Source organism: Pelodiscus sinensis, chromosome 11 (assembly GCF_049634645.1).
Source record: "Pelodiscus sinensis isolate JC-2024 chromosome 11, ASM4963464v1, whole genome shotgun sequence".
Classification (NCBI taxonomy): Eukaryota; Metazoa; Chordata; order Testudines; family Trionychidae; genus Pelodiscus; species Pelodiscus sinensis.
Window position 1 is genome coordinate 42,706,698 of NC_134721.1, and position 25,598 is coordinate 42,732,295.

Consider the following 25,598-nt stretch of genomic DNA (forward strand, 5'->3'; position numbering starts at 1 on the left):
ATGTACAAGCGAGTTGGTGTAGCTGATGAATTGCATAATACACAGTGCAAGGGTGGTTTTGTAATAAAACAAGAATAAGTTTGTTAGCAAAGACTAGTGATTTAAGTGATACTCAGCAAATTAGAGTCGGGGGCAAAGCAGGTTTCTCACATCAAGTTTCCAGCAGTTCTTGCCTTTTCGACCAAGAGGATCCAGGTTCAAAGCTTCAAAGAGTTCTGACCTTATTATCCCCTCAGTGATGGATCCCTGAAAGGTCTTTATGCTCTCTTTATATTATTCAGAGTCCATTGTTTCTGCCTTAAGAGCCAGGAATTCTTCCTGGGGGGTTCAGACTGTCTCCTTTTGTGTGATTGTTAAATGGTCTTCTCCTCTACTCATTTAGCTTGAATTATTTTGTTTATCTTGCAGATGTAAATGCACTTCTGTAGTCCTCTATGTGTAACCAGGCCGGTCAAATGGATAAATACACATTCCTTTGTTTAGGGCAGGCTGAGTTCATGCTTTGCCTCCCAAACACATTTTAAGAACATATTCCCAGCACACATTTATATCACTTTGTATGCAGCCCATAAATACATCACATAATGATTTTTGGGACCAGCTTGTCACCAGTTCACAAATATCTTGCTTGATGCCTTTGAAATCTGTCCATCTATAGCTATATATAAAATATGATGACAACAGTGTGTTGGGGCAGTGAGTGTCAGCAGTCTGATGTGAGTTACAGTGTGGGAGGGGGCCCCTTTGTCTGTTGGCATTGATGGGTTCCCAAGGACACAGGAGAAAGATTCATAACCACTCATGTGTGCTGCCTCCCCACGGTAGCTATGGAGTTGTGGCGATGAATACTGGCAAACCCAAACAAATGTCCAAGTTAAAATCCGACACTGCCTTACAAAGAAATGGTGAGTTTAGAACCACTCAGTGGAAGATAGTGAATAGAGTATCTGCTGCAAGAGTGCCTGGCCTGTGTTATTCCAGCGAGAAATGTAGGGTTAATAATCAAAGTAGAACAGTGAGAACTGCAACGGGGCTTCCCGTGGATACTCCCAAGCGCATCCTATTTAGATTTCAAATTTGGGTCACCTCTCTCACTGCTTGCAAAGGACCCTTTTGAATCTCATCCGTGTTGGATCAGAGAAGAGAGCACACGTTTCAGAGATACATGGTAATATGTTGCTCACATCTGCACTTTCAGCAAAGGACATAGAGGAAATAGAGTCTTTTGACTGAAGTAGATAATCCAAAGAGATCTGGAACTGAGGATGGAACAAGATTGAACTTTTTTCTTCCCTACTTGAACCAATTGTAGCCATTTGGAAGATGGAGGAGAAGGCACTACGGGCTGGACTAGATCCTGGAGAATGCCCTTTTCCCTGATAGCATAGGCTGTAACTGACATGGGCTTTCAGTTGTTGAATTGTTATATGCTCAGATGCTTCTCTAGCTCAGCCATACTGAAGACTAGTATTGCATAAAACCCTCAACAGGCTACGAGGAAAGGTATGCTTGTGAAAAGAATTTGAAGGCTACTCTGAGCTAAAATGAACTGAATACCTAGGACTATGCGACAGAGCAACTGGACTGTCCGCTCACTCCAAGCCTCTGTACTGTTGAAAGTAGCTGACCGTGAAAAGGAAACAAGGTGACTGTTAGGAGCTACACTTGTTTATAGCCTCTAATAAATTCCATGCACAAGGAACTCATGGCTTCAGCAGACACGGCTAGCAAAGGGTTCCAGACACATGGCAAAAGGCACATGCATTCCAAATGTCAATGCAAGGCAAATCTGTATTGTGCAAGAAATACAGTGTGCTTGTTTAAGAAATGTTGTGACCTTCTTACAGTAGGGTGAAGGGTTTGTTGCTTTAACATAAAAATCAGATGACTGCTTACATCTATAGCCAAACACCAGCCCCAATGAATGGATTATTTGATGAGGGTAAATGATTTGTTAATAAGGTGTTAATACATGAAAACACAGATTTATTTTTAGTACTATTAGGCACACAAAGCCATCTTCTGAAGTGCGTATTCCCAAATTGCTATCCTGTAGATCTGAGCTTTATTTCCTATCTCTGTACTTTTCTCTGTACACTGCAGGTTAATGTAGAGACTGACTGAGCTCCTAAATGTTATGCTTTCCAGGCCTAATTAAGATTTCCAAAAGCCTGGGCTTTGAGAGAGGGGGAAGTATTGGAGGGGACAATACACCAAAACGTGTGCTGATAGTCTCCTCTGTCCTAATACAGGTGAAACCTCTCTAGTCTGGCGCGCTCTACTGCAACAACATCTGTAGAATCATAGAATCTTAGAACACTAGGACTGGAAGGGACCTCGAGAGGTCACTGAGTCCAGTCCCCTGCCCTCATGGCAGGACCAAACACTGTCTTGACCACTCCTGATAGGTGTCTGTCTAACCTGCTCTGAAACATGTCCAGAGATGGAGATTCCGTGGTCCGGCATGATTTTAGTTTCGTAATGTTGCTAGACAATATTGCCGTCCCATGGTTCAGCAAATTCTCTGCTTTGGCACTGGTTAAGGCCCGAGGGTGCCAGTCTAGAGAGGTTCAACCTGAAGTAAAATCTTACACCACACAACTGGGTGAGCTTACAGACTCGCCGGGCCCCTGGGCAAGATGTGGGGGGATCATGGCTCCGCACTCCTGGAAGGAATGGGGCTTTGGGCAGAAGGGGGAGGGGCAGCTGATCTTCAGGGCCACCTTGAACGTAACACGCATGGCTTCAAGGGCAATTTAAAGGGCCCAGGGCCCTGGCTCCTGCTGCAATAGTGGCAGCCGTGGCAGTGACCTTGGGCCTCTTTGAATCACCAGGCCCTGGGAAAACTTCCCCGTTTGCCACTCTCCTCCCCCCCGCCATTGGTGGGCCAGTGCCCAAGATGCTTCCTATTAATTGTATTCTTGGTAATCACCTACTGAGAAGCAGCCCTTCAGAGTTGGTTGCTAGGTTTACTCCCAGGAGCGGAGTCTACATCTTGACTTTTTAAGTTGAGTTTTTGTTTTCTTCTCTTCGCATTTATTAAATTCCTTGGGTCTAAAATAGCCAAGGATGGATGCCTACTCAGGAAAGCAAGCACAAGAAGAGGTTTGGAGTGGGATATTTTCACCAAAGTCGTCCCTAATTCTTTATAATTGCTCTCCTGAGTGGCAAAACAGAAATGGCACCTGCATTTGGAACACTTCTGCTTTTCACCCCTTGCTATAACAAGCATATTTTGCACAAGGTGTGCAGATCCAGGTGATTCTCTTGATTGTTGCTCTAATGCAGCAGTTCTCAACCTATTTATCTTGTCTGTGGGCCTCATATGCAGCTCTGTGTGTGTTGTGTGGTCCACATCCAACAATATAGGCCTCAGGATATCTCATAGGCCACGGCTCTGCAATGCTTGGGCTGTGGGTTGAGAACCACTGCTCTAATGAATTACCCCTGCTGCAGGCTGGGTTGTGACTTGGGGTACGTCTAGACTACATGCCTCTGTCGCCAGAGGCATGTAGATTAGGCTACCTGACACAGTAAAATGAAGCGGCGATTTAAATAATCGCCGCTTCATTTAAATTTACATGGCTGCCGCGCTGAATCGACAAACAGCTGATCAGCTGTTTGTCGGCTCAGCGCGATAGTCTGGACGCGCGGGTGTCGACATCAAAGGTATTTGTCGACCACCCAGGTAAACCTCCTGGGATGAGGTTTACCTGGGTGGTCGACAAATACCTTTGATGTTGGCAGGGGAGCGTCCAGACTATCGCACTGAGCCGACAAACAGCTGATCAGCTGTTTGTCGGCTCAGCATGGCAGCCATGTAAATTTAAATGAAGCGGCGATTATTTAAATCGCCAATTCATTTTACTGGGTCGGGTAGCCTAATCTACATGCCTCTGGCGACAGAGGCATGTAGTCTAGACGTACCCTTGCAGACAGGCATGACCTCAACTTGAAAGCACTTATGCTCTAGCTCACACAAACGCAACTGTGCAAACCTTTCAGTATCTATTAGGGATGTAAGAGTTTAACCAGTTAATCAATAAGCTGATGCTTATTGGTTCTTGTTACTGTTTAAAGTCTGCTAGGGGAGTATGGATGGGCCGGTTCCATCGGTTACACAGTTAATATTCTTTAACATTTTTCATCCCTATATGTTAGTATGGGCTCAGAGTGGTAAAGGTGCCATTGCTGAAAGATTTTTTTAGATGAGACTTGATGCAAGAGAGGCAGTTCACGTGTGACATGTTGCAGGTGAAAATGGTGCCGCATTGCACTGGATCCGGTCATGCTAATTGGACAGATACCAGAGAGCCATGATGGGCAGCTGTTCCACCTTACTGCAGTTATATGGAGTCCCACAAGATTCTACAGTTCTCCTAATAGAAACTGTGAGATAGCAGGGACCATGCCACCTGTATATGGGCTGCATTCAGCTGCATGTCTCCTCTTCCACCTGATGCCTAGAAGAGATGGATGGATGGATGGATGAAGAGTGGGTTGTCAGTCTCCCTCCAGGAAAAAAGAGACATTTCAGGGAAGTTGTTAGTAATCTATCCTCCCCACAGAGAGCATCAGGTTAGGGACAGTCAAAATTTTGTTAAGCCACAGGCTCATGCAGGATTCCTTGCTGCTCCTGGACATATGCACTGCTCTGGCAATGAAGGGCAGTTTTCTTCAACTATCTGCTAAACTGCTCCTTTTCTGCTCAAAAATCTATCTACTAGGCTTGAATATAATTGTCACACCCAGACTGCAGTTAAACAGAGGTATTGCCCCGTGTTATCCGTAATAAAGGAATGATACTGCACAAATGCCACTGCTCTGTCCATTTTAAGAACCCTGATCTAAGCCAGGGATGTCAACGTGTAGTTGAGTAGATGCATTTCCCCCCAACCGTGCTGCCTCTGTATCAGAGGCTGCAGCGCAGGGTGGCAGGCCGGAGTTGGTCTACGTGGGAAACTGTTTTTTGAACTAGCTCTCCTCGTGGACTAGCTCCCGCTTGCCACCCCACATTGCGGCCTCTGATAGAGAGGCAGGAAGGGGCTCCCTGGAAGTGGGGCCAGGAGGGCACTGACTGCTGCCGCTGCCGCTGGGGACTGTCATATAGTTGTGTAACTGATAATATCTAAAGCAGTCATGTAGCACTTTAAAGACCAACAAGATGGTTTATTGGCACCGCTATCTAAAAAACGTAATCTAAGCCAGAAAACACTTATTAAGGACAGACTGGGACCACACTGAGTGCCTCATTCTCTGCAGCCATCTAAGACAGATGCAAATACACAAGGATGATGTAGGTTTAAATTAGTTATCAGATGCTAAGGGCAGAGCATCCTCCCCAGAGGTGCTGGAGCTAGAGGTGCAGGGGGTGGGGCTGAAACACTCCCTGGCTTGAAGTGGTTTCCACCATAGGCAGGAATTACAGTTTAGTTCAGTGGCTCTCTGTGCCCCCACTATAAAAATTGTTCCAGCACCCCTTTGAACCTGCACTTGATTCATGGGGCAACCCGTGTAAAGAGCAGAAAACATGTTTGATGTGCTTGCAGTGTGGAGGGGACATGCTGCAGTATAATATGATACTGTTGGAGTGTCCTTAGCCTTCATGCCCAGATATATTGCTTTGATTTAGTCCATCTCCAAGGAGAATAGCAGAGGACAGGTCGTTACTTGTGAGGTATGGCATGATTCCTTACGGTCGGGGATTTATACATTGGCAGTAGTGATATTTCTTTTCCTGTGACAAAACTTATTTCAATTTCCAGAATAGGACCATAAGTGAAAAGTATAATTATCTCAGATGGGAGCAGTTGAGGTCATTTGATTGAGAAGTGTAATTTACTGCACATAGGTACTCACCTTTTCCCACCAGCAAATATGCTGCCGTCAGGCCAGTGATGCAGTCGGGCCAAATATCTAACACACTAGATTTTTACCTCTAGATGCTAGTTCAGATCTTGGCTTTGGTCAGGTGAAAATGAGTTTGGTCATCAGGACAATCTCCTTTTCGTATATAGCTGGAGCAGGCACCCCCACTCCCCCCCCCCCCCCGTGACGAATGATCAAACGTCCTGCACCAAAGCTTCACGCTAGAATTTGTGGTCTATCCTGTCATTCAGCATCCTGTCTGCTGGTGGAGAGTAGGGAGACAAGAGAAGACTTTGGCGTCAGCCAGTCTTTAAATATCTAGTATTGTGTTAATGGAAAGGCACTTGCCTGTGGCAGGGCTGTGAGACAGGCTTCTAGTTGGATGATGACTGTTGAGCCTAGTGGTATGCTAATATTGTATGCTTGGTCATTGGCAGCAGATCATGCTAATAGTAAACTGGGAAACGGAGCCCTAGAGCCGTCTAAACAAATTGCCAATCTAAGAATTTTGTGGAAGGAAAAAATTGTTTGTGGCTGTGATTTTTTTAAACCAAATATGGTTACAGTGTTTAGAATAATATAGGAACCACTTGTGGGTAGCTTGTAGCGTAAGTCTTGTTCTGTTGTAACATGTTAACAAAAGCTGGTGGAACAGGTGGAGCAAGGTTATTACTTTGTGCAAACAGCACAAGAACACCTTCTTCTTTTTGGCTTCAGTGGAGGGTTAATATTTATCAACAATTGAATTTTGAAATGTTGGGAAATGAGAGCACTTGAGCTGAGAAGTCACCTTCTCTCATTCTTTCTTATCCTACGACCACGCCCTCCTTCTTGGCCTGCCTTTCCTCTCTGCCCACTACAAATGAATGCAAGTTATAATCTTATGGCACTTATCAGAAGTAATTCTTTATCCAACTTGCAAAGCAGGTACGCTGCTAACACACAAATATCCAGGACTTGACAAAAAATAAAATCAGATGAGATGTTTAAAACAAATTATATTTGCAATGTGGTATAAAACAAACTTCAGAAGTTGGAAAAACTTAAAAAACAACAAATAGTCTAGTAGCACTTTAAAGACTAACAAAACATGTAGATGGTATCATGAGCTTTTGTGGGCACAGCCCACTTCTTCAGATGGGTTTTGCCCACAAAAGCTCATGATACCATCTACATGTTTTGTTAGTCTTTAAAGTGCTACTAGACTATTTGTTGTTTTTTAAGTTTTTCCTGTTACAGACTAACTTGGCTACCCCTCTGAAGCTTCAGAATTTGGGTCACCATCATTCAGTTAGGAAAACACACTCATACTATTAAATATAACAGCTTGTTATTTTGTGCGAATGTAAATTATGGCTTTTTTTGCTTTACTGTTTGCTAACATTATGTGCACTTTTGAAATATAGATCAGGCTGTTATTTTTCCATTTCAGTTGCCCTTGCCCCCATCTTTGCTGATGTTCTGAATAAAGACACTTGACCTTTGCAGAGTGAATGGCTAGCAATATGAGTAATTAGAGTTAATACCTGTATGTCTTATTTATTTATTTCAGTTTCTACATTCATATTTCTGGGCATCCAGGCCATCTTCTGGGTACCTCTACAATAAAGTATGCTGTGACTGCCCAAAATTACCCACCAAGTAAACCAGTTATACTCAGAGGACCCCTTAATTCCTCACTAAATCCCAAAATGCTTGGGAAAACCATAGGACTTTATAGTGTGTCCAGAAGGCTAATGAATCATCCTCTCCATAAATACACTTCTTATATTATTCTAAACTCAGAGGAATTTTTACCTACAACTTCTGTCCTTCTGACTGCCTCTCATCTCTATTGCTGCTGAAATATGTGGTTATTGCTTACTGAGATGTGCACTGCATAAATTAACATCTGGCCTGCAAGCAAGCAAGTTTCACAAATGCTCAGATTTGTAAAGGATCGTGCCTCTTTCTGCTTCTCTGTCTCCTTCCTTCCCCCACCCCCCCCTTTTAGTTTTTCTCTTAAATGTGTTCTTCAAAACTTTTTAAGGAACAGTGTCTAAGGTTTGAGTGTCAGCATGTAAACAAGTTCAGCCTTATTCTGACACCACATGCAAAATAATCCTCTTTAGTCCCCTTAATTCTGTCTTATTCTGCCAGGACACAGAATATCAGTCTTCCAGCTTTTGCCTTGTGATTGGCTGGGTACAAATGGGAAGAATGGAAACAGGAAGCAGAGGAAAGATCCCTAAAGAAGACAAAGAAAACCCTTGATTTTGTGTTCAGTAGGCACAAAACCAGAATCATCTTTTAAAACTGTTCTAGACTACTTGGCAATGGTCAGGATTTTAATGGCTTTCTCCCTGTTTAGCCTTATGAAAGGTGCATGACAGCTCTTGACTGAACTTCCTTCTGTAGAAGTATAGCACAGGCAGAGTGATAGTGCATAGGGTTGCCAGATGGTTTCAACAAAAATACCAGACACACTTGACATTACATCACAATCTACATTCCATCTTATTTAGATTTTCTCATTTATATTTTCTCAATTTGTTTCCTGAACAGAAAGTTCAAATAATGTACTGTCCAGTTCAAAACTGGACACCTGGCAACCCTAATAGAGCATCATTACTAACTTGAAGGGACCACCTCTGGGGGTTGGTCTCTCCACCTGAACTGGACTAATGGTTCATTTTATTTTAGGCCACCAAACAGTTTTGGTCAACAACACCCTGATTTAGAGATGTAGAAGTGAGAGGTTTGGTGACCCACCACCAATCCCCTGATCCATCCAATCCACCTGGTTATTTTTAAATATACCGCAGTCACTGAATGATTTAAAAAGCACCCTCACTTTTCCTATGGGGGTTTGCAGGTATGTTTTCTCTGCTGGTTTAACTGCCACAGCTAACGTGCTTCTGCTAGATCTCTCCTGACTGATGCTGAGGCATTCCTGTTAACATCAACTCCAGCTGGAATGTAGCACAAAGGACTGCTTTGATATTTCTAAGGGACTGTTAGAAATCATGGTGAAATGTTGGGCTTTTTGTTTACCACTGACAGCAAAAGAGAAACCTATTCAGAGGGATATGTAATATTCAGCTACTGTATTTCCCCCCCCCCCCCCCCCCCCGCATTTAAAAGAGAGCCTTCTCCACCAACTGAGGCTCTTCTATGGGATTTTTTCATCTCTGCACTGGCTTGCTCTCATCTATCAATCATCTGTTCCCCACCCCCTCTCTAGCGGAGAAGTATCTTGAAAAAATAGTGAGCGAAACAGCATCTCACTGACATCTGAGCTTCCCAATAGAGTTTTCAGTTTTCAAGGTCAAAAAGCTGTTAATGCTAAGAGCAAGCAGTAAAGCAAAATGCAAAACAAGATCCTCTCTGGGGATTTACAGCACTTAGAGAAAGACAATGTGGTATCTCTTATTGAATGGCATTAATCAATGGGCTCTCCTCCATTCCCTCTTCCTGCCATACCTTTTAGTCACCAGATTTCAGTCTCCGTAAAGGCCTTTTCAAGATTTCTTGAATTAATAAAAATAGAATTTAACTTAGCCAGTGAAGCAAAGCTATCAGAACACACCTTCACTGAAACGGAGGTGCAGTTATCTTGTTTAAAAACCTTTATGGTTGACTCTTTTCCTCTTTCCACTCTAATGACTCACAAGTGGTCTCCCCGGCATGTCCGCATTCATTATGCATTATACCATCCAGATATATCTTCTATAGAGGTAGTGTAGAATTAAAGATTTGACTGCAAAACAACAGGTGGTCCAAAACAATGGTGGTAGAGACATTTTGTGGGTGAGGGAAGAAGAAAGATGAGCAAAAGCTGCATTAATCATCCATAATTATACAGGCCTCTGTGACAACAACAACTCTTGACTAGAGAATGAGTAGAGGAACAGCTGTGGAGCAACTCGTGTTAGTTCAAGTCCATGAGCATAGTTCTGATTTTGAGGCATGTTTTTTTAACCCACATGGTGATAAAAGCAGCATGGCAAGAGGAAAGGAAGTAAATGGAGGTAGACATATATGCCCATCATTTGCTTGTGATGGGTGACTTTGCGGCAATCTATTTTTTGGGGGGTTAGACTAACCAAGTTTGGATCCAGATTCAGATTTCTCCCAGTTGAGTGTTAGGATCTGAACATTTAGTTTAGTGCCATCTCTACTGCTCCACCTCTGGCCAAAATGAATAACAGAAAGGTGAGGACACTTAGTTTCCGTTTGCAAGAGAGACTAGATGCTGAGAACAGGAGTAAATGAGTGAGTCTAGAGAGGACCACTTGTAAAATCAGATGCTGCTGGGGACCACTAAGTTCAAGTGTAGATGCCTGAAGTTGTAGTCAGTGAGTCTGCTAGAGGTGTAACATGAGCCCCGTAGCTTGTTGAAATCTCTATGGAATTTTTCCTGACCCTCATCTCTTTGGTGGCCACAGCCTGCCCATTCTCATCTGTTTCCAACTTTGTAGGACTCATTGCAGGTTGTTGTTGCAACACTGTGTGGTGCTTCTCAATCACTCCGGCTTCCTCTCTCTTCCCTGCCCCTTGATGTGACTTGGAGTGATTGAGTGTTAGCTGAAGGATAGCACCATAGGGCAGGCTAAGTTGCAATGAGCAATGACAGTCCAGCAATTTAACTACTAAAGCGCATATCCACAGAAGGCCATTATATTGACTCCTTTTCTGTTTTGGCTCCCGCCCGCGGGCTGAGTAGCCCTGCTCTAGATGGTTAGCAGTCCAGTGCTCTGTTCTGCCTTCAGTTGCCTACTTCATTCTACTGGTCTCCTGCCGATTTGCTGCTCTCTGCAGCTTAGCCCCCAGCACCCGCTCTCCATTGACTTTGACTCACACTACAAGTTTGACTTCAGTCTGAACTCCAGGCTCCAAAAGCTGGTGAGAGGGGAGGGTTTTGGACCTGGAGTGGAAATGTTTGCTCTGCTATTTTTAGACCCTTGTCATGAGTCCCAATCATTTTGATCTGGGCTCAGAGACAGCTGCCGCCCTGAGTTTTTGCAATGTAACTGTACCCTTAAAAACCAGAAATTGGGTGATATAGTAGTACAAAGGTTATTTTCTAGAGTTTTACCCTCTAAAAAAAGCTTTTGGCAGGCATTTTGACATATAATGACGGCAGTACCTCCTCCTTTCTTCAGTCCTGGCCTGTAGCCCAGGTGTGCTCTCTAGTGCCAGACTTGACTATGGTGGTGTCAAGATGACAGCTGGAGGGAGTAGGAAAGGGAGAGAGTGTGCACAAAAATCAGGAAGAGAAATGTGGGGACTTGAGTCACATTTTTAGGGGCTGTTTGATTTATACTAACACTCCACAGTCACATCTTTACTGGTTATATAGAGAGCTACAAAATTAATTTAATCTTTGGTTTCAAATGTGAAATGAGATATTAATACCAAACGTTGGAATAGAACTTGGAAAAGCCACTCACCTGCCCCAAGAGGGAAGGTTTCCTTGGTGAATGCAGGGGCTATAGACAGTGGCTGCAAAATTTAGGCTGTGATTTAAAAACAACTGTTAACGGTTCTAGCTTTTATGGTTGCAGAGAAAATTTTCCAGATTTGCACTATGTGTAAACTGGTGCAGTGTCATCTTCCTAAGTCTGTAGAAAGATGGCTCTGGGCCGCCTGCTGCTAATTACCTTGCCACACAACAGCAAAGTGAAATGGAGAAGACTGGAATCAGTTTCACTGATGCTTTTCAGAACCCTGAACAGAAGAATCATGTCGGTTTTTTCATGCTGTTGGTTCAAAGAGGCACCTGAAGCAAAAGCCAGAGCTCTTGATGGGAAGATGCAAAAAATGGAGGCTGGGAGAGGTGTGAAGTAATAGAAACCTGGTCCTCCCCTCATCTCTGTGCCACAGCTAGGAAGGTTCTGGGGACAGAGGTAGAGGTTCAGTCAATATGACAGGAACAAGGCCAGTACCCTGGTAGAAATCCTAACACCCTTTCCCATTCCAGTAGCTGGTAGTGAAGGTTGAGCTTCAAGCTTCGTTTAAGCCTTGCTTGTTGTCTTTTGACTCTATCTTTGGTTAGCAATTGTGTGTAGGGTTTTATTTTTTCCCTAATGAAGCCCTGCCTCGGAATGCCTGATCTAGCCTTGTTCTGTGAAATTTCATTTGACCACTTTTACTACCCACCCCTCAAAATCCCCTCAGAGACTAGGAAATTAAACTGTATCGGCATTTGCTAATTGAACTTGCATTGATGGAACATTATGTAAAAGGGAAGGGTGGCAGGAACCTTTGCACCTTAATTATCTGACCTATGCAGGAAATAGTCTTCTAAGAATGCCAGTAAGAGGCAAGTGGCTTCCTGGGCTTTTCTGAAACTGTGATATTTAAGGGGAAGATTATCTAGAGGGCAGAAACACAGGAAAGGTAAATGGGATTTGAGGCATCAAAAAAGAAATGATACTAATTCAGTAACATCCGGGCAGGAAAGCTCAGTATTCTCTAAGAAGCTGCTCTAAGTATCTTGGCTAGAGAGAGAGAGCCCTGAGGATGTTTGGGCTTTGCTATTGCACATGTGGCTAAATGAACTTTTAATTAGACATTTAGGCAACAGCCCAAATCAGGAAAGGCACCAGGGAAAATCCACATAGACAGGGCCACTCAGCTACTGCATCATGGTAGTTAGGGAAAGAACAGGCTGAATGGACTGATGATTGAAAGAAGTACAGTTCCTGCGCTTGGGCTTGCTAATAGGCTGTTTTTGTTTGTTTTCTATCTAAATTGGATCCCACTTTTCTTTGACAAATTGCATGGAAACCAGGCCACGTCAAGGCTGGTGGGAGGATGGCTGCCAAGGGTGAGCTCAGGCCACAGACTGATGGTCTTGGAAGAAGCCCTGTGGCCTGGGGCGGGAGTCCTGAATTTAGGAACAGGGTGGCAATGCAGGCTCCCTACAGTGGTGAAAATCTCTCAGCTGTTAGTTGCTAAAGCTTTAGCCCAGTGTGCACAAAAGCTTTAGCCCAAATGTTTCTATTGGTGGCCCCTGTACTACAGCAAGTCTCTGAGTGTGACCCCCTCCTTATAAATTAAAAACACTCTTGTAATAGTTAATACCAGGGGCTACATAGGTTTGTGGTGGATGCTGATAGCTCATGACCACCCACATCATCACCCCCAGTCTGAGAAGCCTGGCTGTGTGTCTGCTCTTCCTACGGCGAGAGTCAGGAACCAAGTCAATGCTGCACAATAAGACCCACCCCCCCGTCCCTCTCTCGCCCTCCCCTCCCTCCAGCAGATGGGCAGCATCACATTCTGTCCACACCTGTGCAGCTTCACTGGCTGACCAGCCTTTCTGCAGGGTGCTGCTTCTGGGCAGCATGCCAAGAAGTCCCTTCCTGCCTCTGCTGCTCTGAGCACCAAGGCTTCTCTACATGTGTGGCAGTGTTAGGGTCCCAAGCAAGCCAGTGAGGAAGGGGATGTTGCTGGCAAGGAGTGGGTAGGGTGAGACTGTCTCCGTCTATTGCCGTTTCTTCTCCACGGAACAGTCACCCCAGGCCTGGCCAAGGAGTTTGCGGGGCCCAAGGCGGCATCCTAACAGCGGGGTCCAGCCGGTGGATGCTCTAGTTTAAGTCAAACCTAGTTGAGGGGTTACAATGGGTGGGGGACCTCAGGCCTGGCTCAGGGCTCTCCCCCGCACTGGGGAGCCCGTGCTGGTGCTTCAGCCCACCTGCTACCCTCCTGGGGGCTTGAGTGCACAAAATCTATTAGGCTGGGCCCCTCAGGCTCTGGTGTGTGAGGGGAATGTGGGGAGTCTTTTTCCTCAGTCAGGGGCCACAGTGAGAGGGTTTTTTTCACTTCTCATTCGCGTGCTGCCCCCGACTAATTTTTCTGTGGGTCAGTGGCCCCTGACTCAAAAAAGGTTCACATCCTTGGGTTACAGAGTCCAGCCGGGGAAGCACAAGTCTCTCACTGGATTTATTCCACAACACTCTGGCCAGGTCGGATTCTCTGCTGACCTGTGTGACTCTCCCCTCCTTACAGATCATACACAATTTGCGGCAGACGGAGAAAGGCAAGCGGCTTGGGGTTGCATCCTGGCTCACTAGGACCAAACACAGCCTAGTGCTGTCAACACACATACGGGTTGAGCCAGCTCCCACAGCCTTACCAGTGCAGCAGGGCTGGAGCCCAGACACTTGCAGGGGGAGGAGGGGAACTCGGCCAGGGCAGTGGCAGGGTGCTGGGCTGCGGGGCTGACTGGGCGGGTATCTATGGAGATCCCCTGTGCGAAGGCCAGTAAGATGAGCAGCAGCGGCAGTCCCACGGTGATGCAGGTGACCAGCTTGTCCAGCGCCAGCTCCAGCCTCAGCCCCTTATACTTGGGCTTGGTGTAGTGCAGGCTCTGAAGGTGCGGGGCCCAAGGCAACCACCTTGCTTGCCTTGCCCTAAGGCTAGTCCAGGAAAGCTGTTCAGTCCTGTTAGCATAAAACATCTCAGCATGGTCTAGCGTCCTGCGAGCTGAGATGGCAGCCAAAGAGGAGCCCTGCCATGGTCTTGAGTGCAAGTGCCCTTTGAACACCAGTTTTAAGCAAAATAGCTTAGAGCAGTGGCTCTCAGACTTACTTGGTCCGGCCCCCCTTCTTTGTGTCTGTTACTGTTGACACCCCCTCTCCTCCACGTACATTTACTGCCACCCAGCTCTGAAGGCAGTGCCATGCCTGTTGGCTCAGAAGTAAGGGAGGTGTGTGAAAAGTGACATTCGCCAATATCATTTTTCATAGTGGCCCATTGCCAATCTTACTTGATTGCTGGGCTGCTGCCCTGGGGCTGAAAGCCAGGGCCCTGCTGCATCCCAGTGAGAGGTTCTGGGGGTGAGAAAAGACTGAGATTGGGTGGCAGGGCTCTGGCTGTCGCATTTACCTTGCCCAGGGCCAACAGAGCTCTTAAAGGGGTGGGGGAGCACACAGCTCACACTTCCTGTGACACATTCCAGGGTCTCCCTTGGGAGCCCTGCCCTATATTTTTGAGAACCCCTGGCTTGGACTGATAGTCATTGCTCTCTCCTATCTCCTTACAGCTCCTGTATGACAGCCCAAAAGCACGACAGGAGGTGGATCATCACTGGAGGGCATCAGGCTGTCCCCATATTGTCCACATTCTGGACGTGTATGAAAACATACATCAGGGGAAAAGATGTCTCCTCATCATTATGGAATGGTACGAACCAGGAAGTCCCTTCTAACTTACCCACATTCTGGAAAGTAGTGGGACCATGACAGCTGGATGTAAGAGCTGGAAGCAGTCCTGACTGCGCAGTTTTGCCAGGCAGTAGCCTAGTGCGCTACTCTCTTTATAGGATTTATGGGGAAACCTGCAGCTGCTCAAGCAGCCTGTCTGTGGGAGGAACAAGAAGACTAATCACGAAACTAACCTTCCTTTGCACTCAGAGAAATGTATCTTTATGGAAACGTGGGTGTAATTAATACATATATTCAAACATGCATCTGTCACTTTCCTCGACACATTCTCATGGGGGCTGACTGTCCTGATAGGGTCGTTTGTCTCCCCCAGACTACCACTTAACCCTAATTCTTCCCTCTGTCCCCCACCCTCTTGGTGACAATGCTGCAGTGTTGTCTTCCTCTAGGGGGGCTCCTTTAATATCTGTCTTGTCAGTTACTCATTTGCTTACTCGCTTGCTTCTGCTTTTTCCCTCATCTCCAAATCTTAAAGACCTTGTTTGCAATGCAGTAAGGCTACAAGGAGTGCTACCAGTCTTCTGAACCAGCATCCAACCTGTCATTTCCGGTCTCTCAGAAACATGACTGGACGTCTTACCAATGTCAGTGATTCTGTTTTCTGGGAAATGCTTCACTACATACTAAATCGCAGGCCTCAAAACTCCTACAGTTTGGAGTGTTTTTTTTTTAAATGTAATGTGGAGCAGGTCTGCAATCTGCACTGGACCTATTAGGATCAAATTATTTAGCAAGTTCAAGTCTCAGAGACAGGCAAGCAGGTTCCCTAACTTATTGCAAGTCCATGCATGGTGAGGTGGTGATTTCTTTTGCTCATCCCCCTGAGGTTGTTTTGTATGTGTTCTCTGTTTCAGCATGGAGGGAGGGGAGCTGTTCAGCAGGATCCAGGAGCGAGGAGACCAAGCTTTCACGGAGAAAGGTAAAATGTCATGAGTTTGTGAGGGTTTATTCCCTTCATCCTCCCTCCCCAGCCAAAATAATTGGAAAATGTTTGCTTTGTTATTACAGAAGCTTTATTGGGTTCAGTTTTGTTTCCTGTTGTTTTAAATTTCTATTTTCTATCTTTAAAACAATTTAATGTCATGAACATGAAAAGAATTGGCTAGCGTTAGGAATAATGTGGAATGCTAGATGAGAAATTCCTTACACGCATCTGCCCATACATGTAAGTTCCAAGCTGCAGCAATCCCTGTTGTTCTAATTCTGGTCCTCACACATCTCTGCCACTGTACTCCCATCCTACATACAGTCCAGTCTCTCTTGCAGTTTCAGTTGGGAGCCGCCTTTGAGAAGCATCATTTGTGTTCAGCTATGTTGTGAATAAATGATTATAACAAAGACTTTGTACAGAAAGGCTATGTGACTTGTTTAAGGTCCCACAGTGAATCACTGAGAGTACCTGGAACACAACAGCCTGTTTATTAATTATCATTATTATTTGGACAGTGCCATAAATGCACATGACTGCAAAATTCTACTTGTGCACTCACTGCCAGAGAAGTGGATTACTTGTATCGGAAAGTAAAATATTAGAGTTGTATTATTTTTGTCCTCACGAAATGGGGAGGTGAATGGAATTTATACCTGAATTGTAAATTATTGTGACCATTGTGCAAAGTTGGTATAGAGGACATGTTTTGTGATTCTGTTTCCAATGCTACTCTCTAGTCTATGATGAATCCCTCAAGAGGCATGAGTAACTTATGTGGAGCACACAAACTGGATGCAGTCTGAGGAGTGTACCTGGTAGCTCTGTCAGACACAAGACTCCTGCAGGAAATAGTATTGCTGTGATTTTAAGTAGTTTTACCCTGATAACAACATGACTTTTATGAATTACTAGCAAATTTACCCGGCATTGCTTGGGTCCATAACTCAAGTTGTTTTAAACCTCAATTTAAGTTTTTAAAATAAACTGTATGTACCATTATTTTTTTTAAACTACGGTGATTACAAAACTTTTTCTGCATTTTTCTTTTCTGTCTACTTCATGTATGTATTTTGAGTGTTCTATTTAATCTACTCCGTATTTTAGAGAGTTTGTCTGTCTGTTTGATCAAGAACTCATCCTACACGGTAAGAGCTAGGATCACCAAAGCAATCCCATTCCAGGCACATCTCATTTTCCTGGCACAACCAAACCCTTATATTGCTTTAAGCCATGATAAGAAGAAGCTGAATACTGAATTTGGTGGTCCTAGCTCTTACTGAGTGTTTTCTTCCAGGTACCCCTTTATAGACCTCTGGGACTACAAGAGAAAAACCCTCCACTTGCGCAACAGGCGCTGAGAAATTAATATCCCTCTTTCTTGGAGGGACCTCCTAAGATCGCACTCTCTGCCCACCTAGCAGACAGCTTCCTAGTGCTTAGAACCTAGATAGCGAAGGAGAAGGGTATGCATGGATATAACTTACACAGCTTCCAAAGAGGATGAATTTTTCCTCCCTTTGGTTGTTCCTGCCTGACTGGGCAGTTTTTGCCCTCACGCAAGAGCACTTCTGTATCATGCCAAACATGGACACTCTAGCCAAAGCAGGAGACTTGCTCTATACCCAGGTAATTCTCTATAAAGTAGGCTTTCCTGGGTCAAGTAAAATAATCTCAGTTTCCCCCTCAGCCTCTGAAGCTGAGAGCATCACTTGGGTTATGCTCTTACTTGTGACGGAAACAAAGGCCCAAGTGTAACATATTAACTCTAACACCTATTCATGGAGAGAGCATTGGTTCTGTTGGTATTTCTGCAGACTTGTGGAATTAAGCTAGTGTCGATGCATAGCAGTGGGAATAGGCGGGTGGGGGGGGGGGGGGAGACTGCAGGTAAAGTACCATAGGGGATTGAAGCCTAAACCAGCCCCTGCTCTATAATAGCTGCTTAGCACACAGAGCCAGAGGAGGACACAACCTCTTTCTCTGAAATGGCCTCCCACATAAGTCTTCTGGCTGCCCCAAGTCAATGAACTCTCCCCACTTTCACTTCACAAATCTGTTGCTGGGGGCACAGAGAGCTCACTGGCAACTAGAATTTTCTGTGGGAGTAGGTATCAAATGCCGAAATTAGACTTTAAAGTACACTGGTGAAAACAAATACTAGGAGATGATTTGCATGATAAAATGGCTAATTCACTTTTATATGAGGAAACACTGTTGGAGGCTGAGGAGGACCAAGAGTAAAGAAGTAATAGTGTAGTCGATTAACGGATAAGCAGAAGCTATTAGTTCAATTCTATAGACTACATGCATTCCCTCCCAGCCCACCAGTACATTTTTTAGCAGGCTGGCCAGCAGCCTGGCTCAGTTTTGGCTCGTGCTGGGTCCAGGACCTACCCCCACTGCAGCTCTGCATTTAAAGTGATTGGGAGCCAGGCGGGCAGCCTGGCTCGGTTTTGGCTTTTGCCAGGTCTGGGAACTCTGTCCACCCCTGGATAGGGGCTGCTGCCACCCCACACTGTTGCCTCTGATGTATCAGAGGCAGCAGCACATAGTGACAGGCCGCCTGTCCATGAGGGGAGCTGATTTTTAAACTGTCTGCCCTTGAGGACCAGTTCCCACTTGGCACCACATGCTGCTTCCTCTGATATAGAGGCAGCAGCACAGAGTGGCCAGGGGCTCCTCAGGAGTGAAGATGCTATCGCTGCCAGTCCCACCCTTGGGGAATATAGAATAGATGAGTAACCAAAAAGAATTCATGAGGTTCATTGACTATTCAATTAACTGATATTTAACATCTCTGGTGCAGCGTTAAACTTCTTTGCTGAGTAGCCCAAAAATATACCTGGGACACTTTCTTCATGATCTTGTGCATTGATACATTGCCCTTGTGTACCCATAATACTCTGCTTTGATGAGCATGGCAGAGCATTAATTTACAGAGCAGGAGTCTCAGCTATTCCAGTTACTGTGCCTGCTCATGAGAGTGGCTGAGCTGCCAGAGGATTGTGGAGTATGATTGCCTTCAAAACAAAAACACAGCTGTTAAGGCTAATTTTAGCTTTTCCAGTGTTGACACTGGCCCTGTATAGAGATGAGCTGGCTTCTAACTGAGAAAAATTCCCAGGCATGTCTCTGAGCTACAGTGGGAATGTTAATATGACCTTTCTCTGAAATTATATTTATAGAGGCTTCTGAGATAATGAGAAACATTGGAACAGCTATCCATTATCTGCATGCAATGAACATTGCCCATAGAGATGTCAAGGTAAGGCCTGAATGTACCTGTTCAGGGGAGAAAAGTTACACTGACAACAAGGAGGCAGTGGTGATTTATTTAACATTGATGAGTACAATGAAGTGGCCAAAGTGTATCTGTTTCATGCCAATGTGGGGAGGATCTGTTCATACCCAATCATTTCTGCCTCTATCTACTCACCCACACCAAGGCCAATTGTTTTCAGTTACATATGCAACATAAAAAGTAGTCATAACTGGTATTAAAGAGACATTCAACTTGAAGTCTAGTTAATTTAAAAACCAGTGTGTTGGTTCAGATACTGCACCTGAGGTCCCTGTCAGTTTTTGTAATTTCAAAATCATATATTTCTATTTTCAAAAAAGACCCATAGAAGGAGAACTTTCTTTATATAGAGGAAAGTGTGAAACCAGTTGCATACAAATTAAACACCCTGGGAAGAGGGAAGAGAAATGAATATTCGACTTGATTTTGACTAGGAGGGAGGTATTAGGTTGCAAATCTGAAGGAGGAAGGTAACTTGGGTGAAACTGATCATGAAATGACCAGTTTCATGGTTCTAAGAAAAGGAAGGCATGAGAGCCGTGGAATAAGGACAGTGGGCTTTAAAAAAGGAGATGTCAGCAAACTCAGAACTAGTAAGTAAGGTCCTAAGGGAAGAAAACCTAAAGAAAAAAAGAATTCAGAAGAGCCGGCAGTTTTTCAGTGATAATATTAAAGGCATAACAGTATACTTTCCTGTTGCAAAGAAGTGATAGTAGGACTAGCAAGAAATCAATAAGGCTGCTTTAATGGCCCGAAGATAAAAAAGGAATCCTACAGGGAAACATGGACAAATGGTTAAGGATTAATACAACACATCAGTGCAAATGTGTTAGGGACAAAATCAAAAAGGCTAAGGGACAAAATGAATTACAGCAAGCAAGGAACATAGAAGACAATAAGAAGAGGTTTTACATATACATTATGGCTGTATCTAGACTGGCAAGTTTTTCCGGAAAATCAGCCGCTTTTCCGGAAAAACTTGCCAGCTGTCTACACTGGCCGCTTGAATTTCCGGAAAAGCTCTGACGATCTCATGTAAGATCGTCAGTGCTTTTCCGGAAATACTATGCTGCTCCCATTCGGGCAAAAGTCTTTTTCTGAAAGACTTCTGCACAAAAGGGCCAGTGTAGACAGCACAGTACTGTTTTCCGCAAAAAAGCCCCAATCGCAAAAATGGCAATCAGGGTTTTTTTGCGGAAAACCGCGTCTAGATTGGCCACGGACGCTTTTCCGCCAAAAGTGCTTTTGCGGAAAAGCATCCTGCCAATCTAGACGCGCTTTTCTGAAAATGATTTTCCGTTAAAAGCATTTTCAGAAAATCATGCCAGTGTAGACGTAGCCTCTGAGCAAGAGAAAGATGATTGAAAGCACAGGCACACTGTTTAGTGGGGGAAAAGAGTTAATGATAGAAAACATCAAGAAGACTGGGGTGTTTGTTTTGTTTCAGTCTTTGCTAAAAAAAAGTTTCAGTGTGGAGAGATGCTTAACATAATTAATATTAACAACAAGGGGAAGGAACACAAGCCAGAATAGGGGAAAAAAGAGGTTAAAGAGTATTTTGATATTTTAGATGTATTCAAGTTGGCAAGACCTGATGAAATTCATCTTAAGGTGTTTACGGAACTCGCTGAAGCAATCTGAGAACTGTCAGCAATAATCTTTGGGACTTTGCGCATTCTCCGTGAGTTCTCAGAGAACTGGAGAAGTGCAAACATGTCTTTTAAAAAGGGGAACAAAATGGAGCTGGGGAAATGTAACCAGTTAGCTTAAATTTGATACCTGGAAAGATATTGGAACAAATTAGTAAACAATCAGTTTAGAAGCAACTAGAAAATAATAAGGTACTAAACTGTAGCAAATATAGATTTGTGAAGAACAAATCATGCCGAACCAACCTAAATCCCTTCTTGGACAGAGTTACTGATCTAGAAGGCAGGGGAAAGCAGTAAATGCGCTGTATTTTGATTTAAAAAAGCTTTTGACGTAGACCCATATGTCATTCTCATAAGCAAACTAGGAAAATGTGGCTTAACAACTACAGGCAGTCCCCGAGTTACGCGGATCCGACTTATGTCGCATCCGCAGTTATGAACGGGGTTTGATGCCCGTCTCCCTGGTCTGCTGGAGACCAGCACACCAGGGAGACGGGAAGCGAAGCCTCTGAGGATGCTGGCAGCGGGACAGCCGCGGCGTGTCTGGGCTGTCCGCTGCCCGCGTGCTCCGCGGCTTTACTCCACGTCTCCCTAGACCAGGGAGACGGGGAGCAAAGCCGGGGAGCACGCAGGCAGCGGACAGCCCAGACGCGCCGCGGCTGTCCCGCTGCCGGCATCCTCAGAGGCTTTGCTCCCCGTCTCCCTGGTGTGCTGGTCTCCAGCAGACCAGGGAGACGGGCAGCAAACCCCGTTCCACGAGGAGTAACGGTAGTTCGGAATAGGAAGCCTAATCCGAACTACCTAGTTCGTGCCGCGTGTAGCCATGGGCACGGAGTCCGAACTAGCGGACATTTAAAAATGGCGGCGCCCGGCAATATGCAAATGAAGCCCGGGAAATTCAAATCCCGGGCTTCATTTGCAAGTCTGGTTGCCTGCATTAACCACCCTAGTTCGAACTAGGGTGGTAGTGTAGACATACCCTGAGAATGTTTTGTCCTGAGAAGAGAAGACTGAGGGGAACCTGATAAGTCTTCAGATATGTTAAGGTTATAAAAAGGATGGTAGTTATTTGTGGCACAATATTGAAGAGAATTATTCCAGAAAGTAATTCTGAATTTCAGATACTGATTTAGAATAGTGGTAAGGATCTCGGGCTAGTCCAGAGAAGCAAGAATACCTGGCCTGCATATGCCAGTGATTCTCACACTTTTGCATTGGTGATTCCTTTCACGCAGCAAAACTCAGAGTGATTCTCTTTATACATTAAAAACACTTTTTTTTATATTTAACACTACTTCGGGTTGGGCTGTAGCCTGACAGCTTGCGAGCCCCCACATAATAACCTCTCTCCCCATGAAGGGTTACAACACGTGGTATGCAGATTTACAAGACAGGTGTTTTCACACTACACAGAGCCATGTAGAACTATACCCTGAGCTATTTAGTGTCCATCAGCATCACTGATATACAAATTTAGGGTCAAAATTCCATGTATTTTGATGGAGCTGGGTTTGTGCATAAGAACTAATGCTGGCTGACTACACAACATGTGCCACGTGCACAGTAGGCGAATGCAGAAATGGTACAAAGTAGTTTGCCATCCTTCAGTTCCCTCCTCCTTCAAGTCCTTCCACAAAACATGTTTCTTCCTTCTAAATAACCCTATGTCGAAGAGAACATATCTGTGCACAGAACTGTAATTGCAGTCTTTTCTTCTCTCCCAGTGAAGTTAAATAAAGTCCTTACTTAACTAATACCTGAACTCCGAGTTCCCTTTTACTCAGTGCTTAAGAATCCTCCTCTCAGAGTAAACTGTGCAAGATTGTAAGGACAGAATTCGTTCAGTTTTGGGAGAAGCGCTGTATCTTTGTGTATGTATTAATAGAGCAGTGTCAGACACTGGCCATGATTCTGGTTTTCAAGATGATCTATTTTGAATACCCTGGTTCTTGTTCCTGCTGGCCTGAATGCCTCGTGGAAACACAGAGCATGGACCGATATCTATATCAGATTAGATACAATGTGGGTGAGAGAGAACAATCCCCCAAAGTGTAATGTTCTGAGGAAGGGTTCATAGAAAGCCTGGTTCTGCACCGTTTGAAGTGGATGATGTTACCGTTGACTCCAGGGGAGGCAGGACTGAGCCCGTTTTTCTGTGATTATTGGCTTGGGAAGGATTTTGATGCCTGCTTTAGACAAAGATGCTCTTTACTGTGGAAGGGAAATGATCCTCAGTGTGGAGTGGGGAAGTGAGAAGAGAGAATGCCGCACTTCTTTGGTGGGGAACAGGTGGCCCCATGGATGAATTAGGAGTACAGCCCAATAGAATTTATTTTGAGACCCTTTTCCTGTGTTGTTGGAATTACCTTTTCTCTTGATGCCATGGCAGCCTGAAAACCTACTTTACACATCCAAAGAAAAGAATGCAGTACTCAAGCTCACAGACTTCGGGTTTGCCAAAGAGACCACTATACAGAATGCTCTGCAGACGCCCTGTTATACGCCCTATTATGTGGGTAAGTCCCGTTCTTCCACATGTATAGACATCCCAGTGAGCCTTGGGAAATCTCCTCAGCTGTGAAGGGCACCTCTTCTGTCCTGCAGAGAGGACAAAGAGGAATCTAGAATTTTACAATCAAGGTCAATGGCAAACATGGCTACACAGATGTAATGCTGGCTTTTTCTCTGTGGCCTGACATGATAAAATCCATAATCTGAACCTAGCTTTCACAACCACTGGGCTGTTTTTCTGCGAAACTTTGCTTAGCATAAAAACAGGGTGAGAGAGAACAGGGTGATTGATCATTCCCCAACTACAAAGATGCATCTTTAAACTAGGAAAATGGAGGCATTGGTAATCCAAGAATAACATTTACTCTTGACTGAAATGTTGCCTTCCTTGCAACTAGCAGTGAGTACCAATGTTCTGAAAGTCCAACTATACTGTATTTGATGTTCTAATTCTAGGGTATACACCAGAGTTGGGGGACCTTTTTTGGGACACTCAACTCACGCTCCAGACCTGCAGGGCCACCAAAACTCAGAGAATTGCCATGGGCCTAGCTCAAAATAAGTGGGGGGCTGGATCTGGCCCATAGTCTCAGAGGTCCCAATTCCTGGTATATGCATTGCAATTGTTACAATAGTGATGTCACTTTATAGTACTACTTGCTGTTCAGAAGTAAAGAAAATATTTGGCAATCAGCTGTTTCTGATTTTCTCCTTTCCTCAGCCCCAGAAGTCCTTGGTCCTGAGAAATATGACAAATCATGTGACATGTGGTCTCTTGGTGTCATTACTTATATTCTGTAAGTATGAGCTTACAGGGACAGGTGAATAGACAAGGGGTAAGCCATCTCAACCCATTTGTACTGCCCTACTTCCATCGCAGATACCATTGCTGCATTAATTTTTCTGTGATATTTGTACTAAGTAATGGACTAGTCACTGGGATTATATTCATCCCATCTTTGGAAGAATCATTGGCTTTCTGATTTTATGTCGAGCAAAGGAATAGGGGAATTTCCTAGTTATAACTATTCCATGCATCTTTCTTACAGCCTATGTGGCTTTCCTCCATTTTACTCCAACACGGGACTGGCCATTTCCCCAGGGATGAAAAGGAGAATTCGTATGGGACAATATGGATTTCCCAATCCAGAATGGTCTGAAGTATCAGAAGAAGGTAACTGAACTAGCCTGTGTCTTTGTTACTCATGCATACACATTGGCTGCTGAAGAGGGCTATATGCTTACATTTCAGACTGTTTCTAAGGGTCATTCTTTTTGTGATGCTCTTTCAATCAAGATTTTTATGAAATTATACAGGGATATCAATGATACAGGGGTATCCTGAGCACTGTGGAATGTAAATAACAGAAAAAGTTTATTGAGTGCTGGTGAGAGATGCTAGAGATACATCCCTGGAAACTGAAGACTTTAATCCACAGAACAGGTAGCAGTGGTGCCAGGTGAGCTTCAAGGGAGATGTCAGATATTGGCTTCCTTATTGATGCTGCCAACGTCTCAAAATAAATTTTGCGATGTGGACACTTGTCATCCAGACATTAGACTGAGGTCAGTGATCTATGTTAATAAACTAGCGACCAAAGTCAGCTGTTTAGTGGTGACCTGAATTAATTAAAATTAGTACACTAGAAGTGGAAGGTTCTGATTCCCTTTACTACACTAATCTCCTAAACCATCTAGTCTCACTTGCCAAAGCATCTGTCAGGGAAAAAATGTTCTGCAGCTTCTGATCATATTTCTAATCATAGAATACTTGTTAGAAAAGAAGTGATTTATTCTGTGATAACTTTTAAATTTCACTAGAACTGTTGATTAATCACAAATATTTAATGCGATTCATTAAATATATTGTGGTTAAAACTTAATCACAACTAATCATGGTTTTAATTGCACTGTTAAACAATAGTAGAAGACCAACTGAAATTTATTAAATATTGTTGATGTTTTTCTAAATTTTCAAATATTCTCATTTTAATTACAACACAGAAGTGCACAGTGTGCACATATTATTATTTCTGATTACAAGTACAGATGTGAAGGACTAGTTATCTAGTCGTTCCCTCCCCCCCCCCCCCGCTGCCTCTATCAGAAAGAGGCAGATGGGG

At 44.3% G+C, this 25,598-nt stretch overlaps 1 protein-coding gene across 4 annotated transcripts in view; it reads left to right on the plus strand.

Annotated features, from left to right (window-relative positions):
• Positions 1-25,598, plus strand: part of MAPKAPK3 (MAPK activated protein kinase 3) — a 68,124-nt gene that overhangs the window by 31,794 nt on the left and 10,732 nt on the right. For all 4 annotated transcript variants that reach the window (XM_075939451.1, XM_075939452.1, XM_075939455.1 and 1 more), the window contains exons 3-8: positions 14,900-15,039; positions 15,935-15,999; positions 19,197-19,276; positions 23,354-23,480; positions 24,197-24,272; positions 24,525-24,649. In XM_075939451.1, coding sequence (XP_075795566.1) covers positions 14,900-15,039; positions 15,935-15,999; positions 19,197-19,276; positions 23,354-23,480; positions 24,197-24,272; positions 24,525-24,649 — 613 coding nt within the window. The remainder of the gene's footprint in view (positions 1-14,899; positions 15,040-15,934; positions 16,000-19,196; positions 19,277-23,353; positions 23,481-24,196; positions 24,273-24,524; positions 24,650-25,598) is intronic.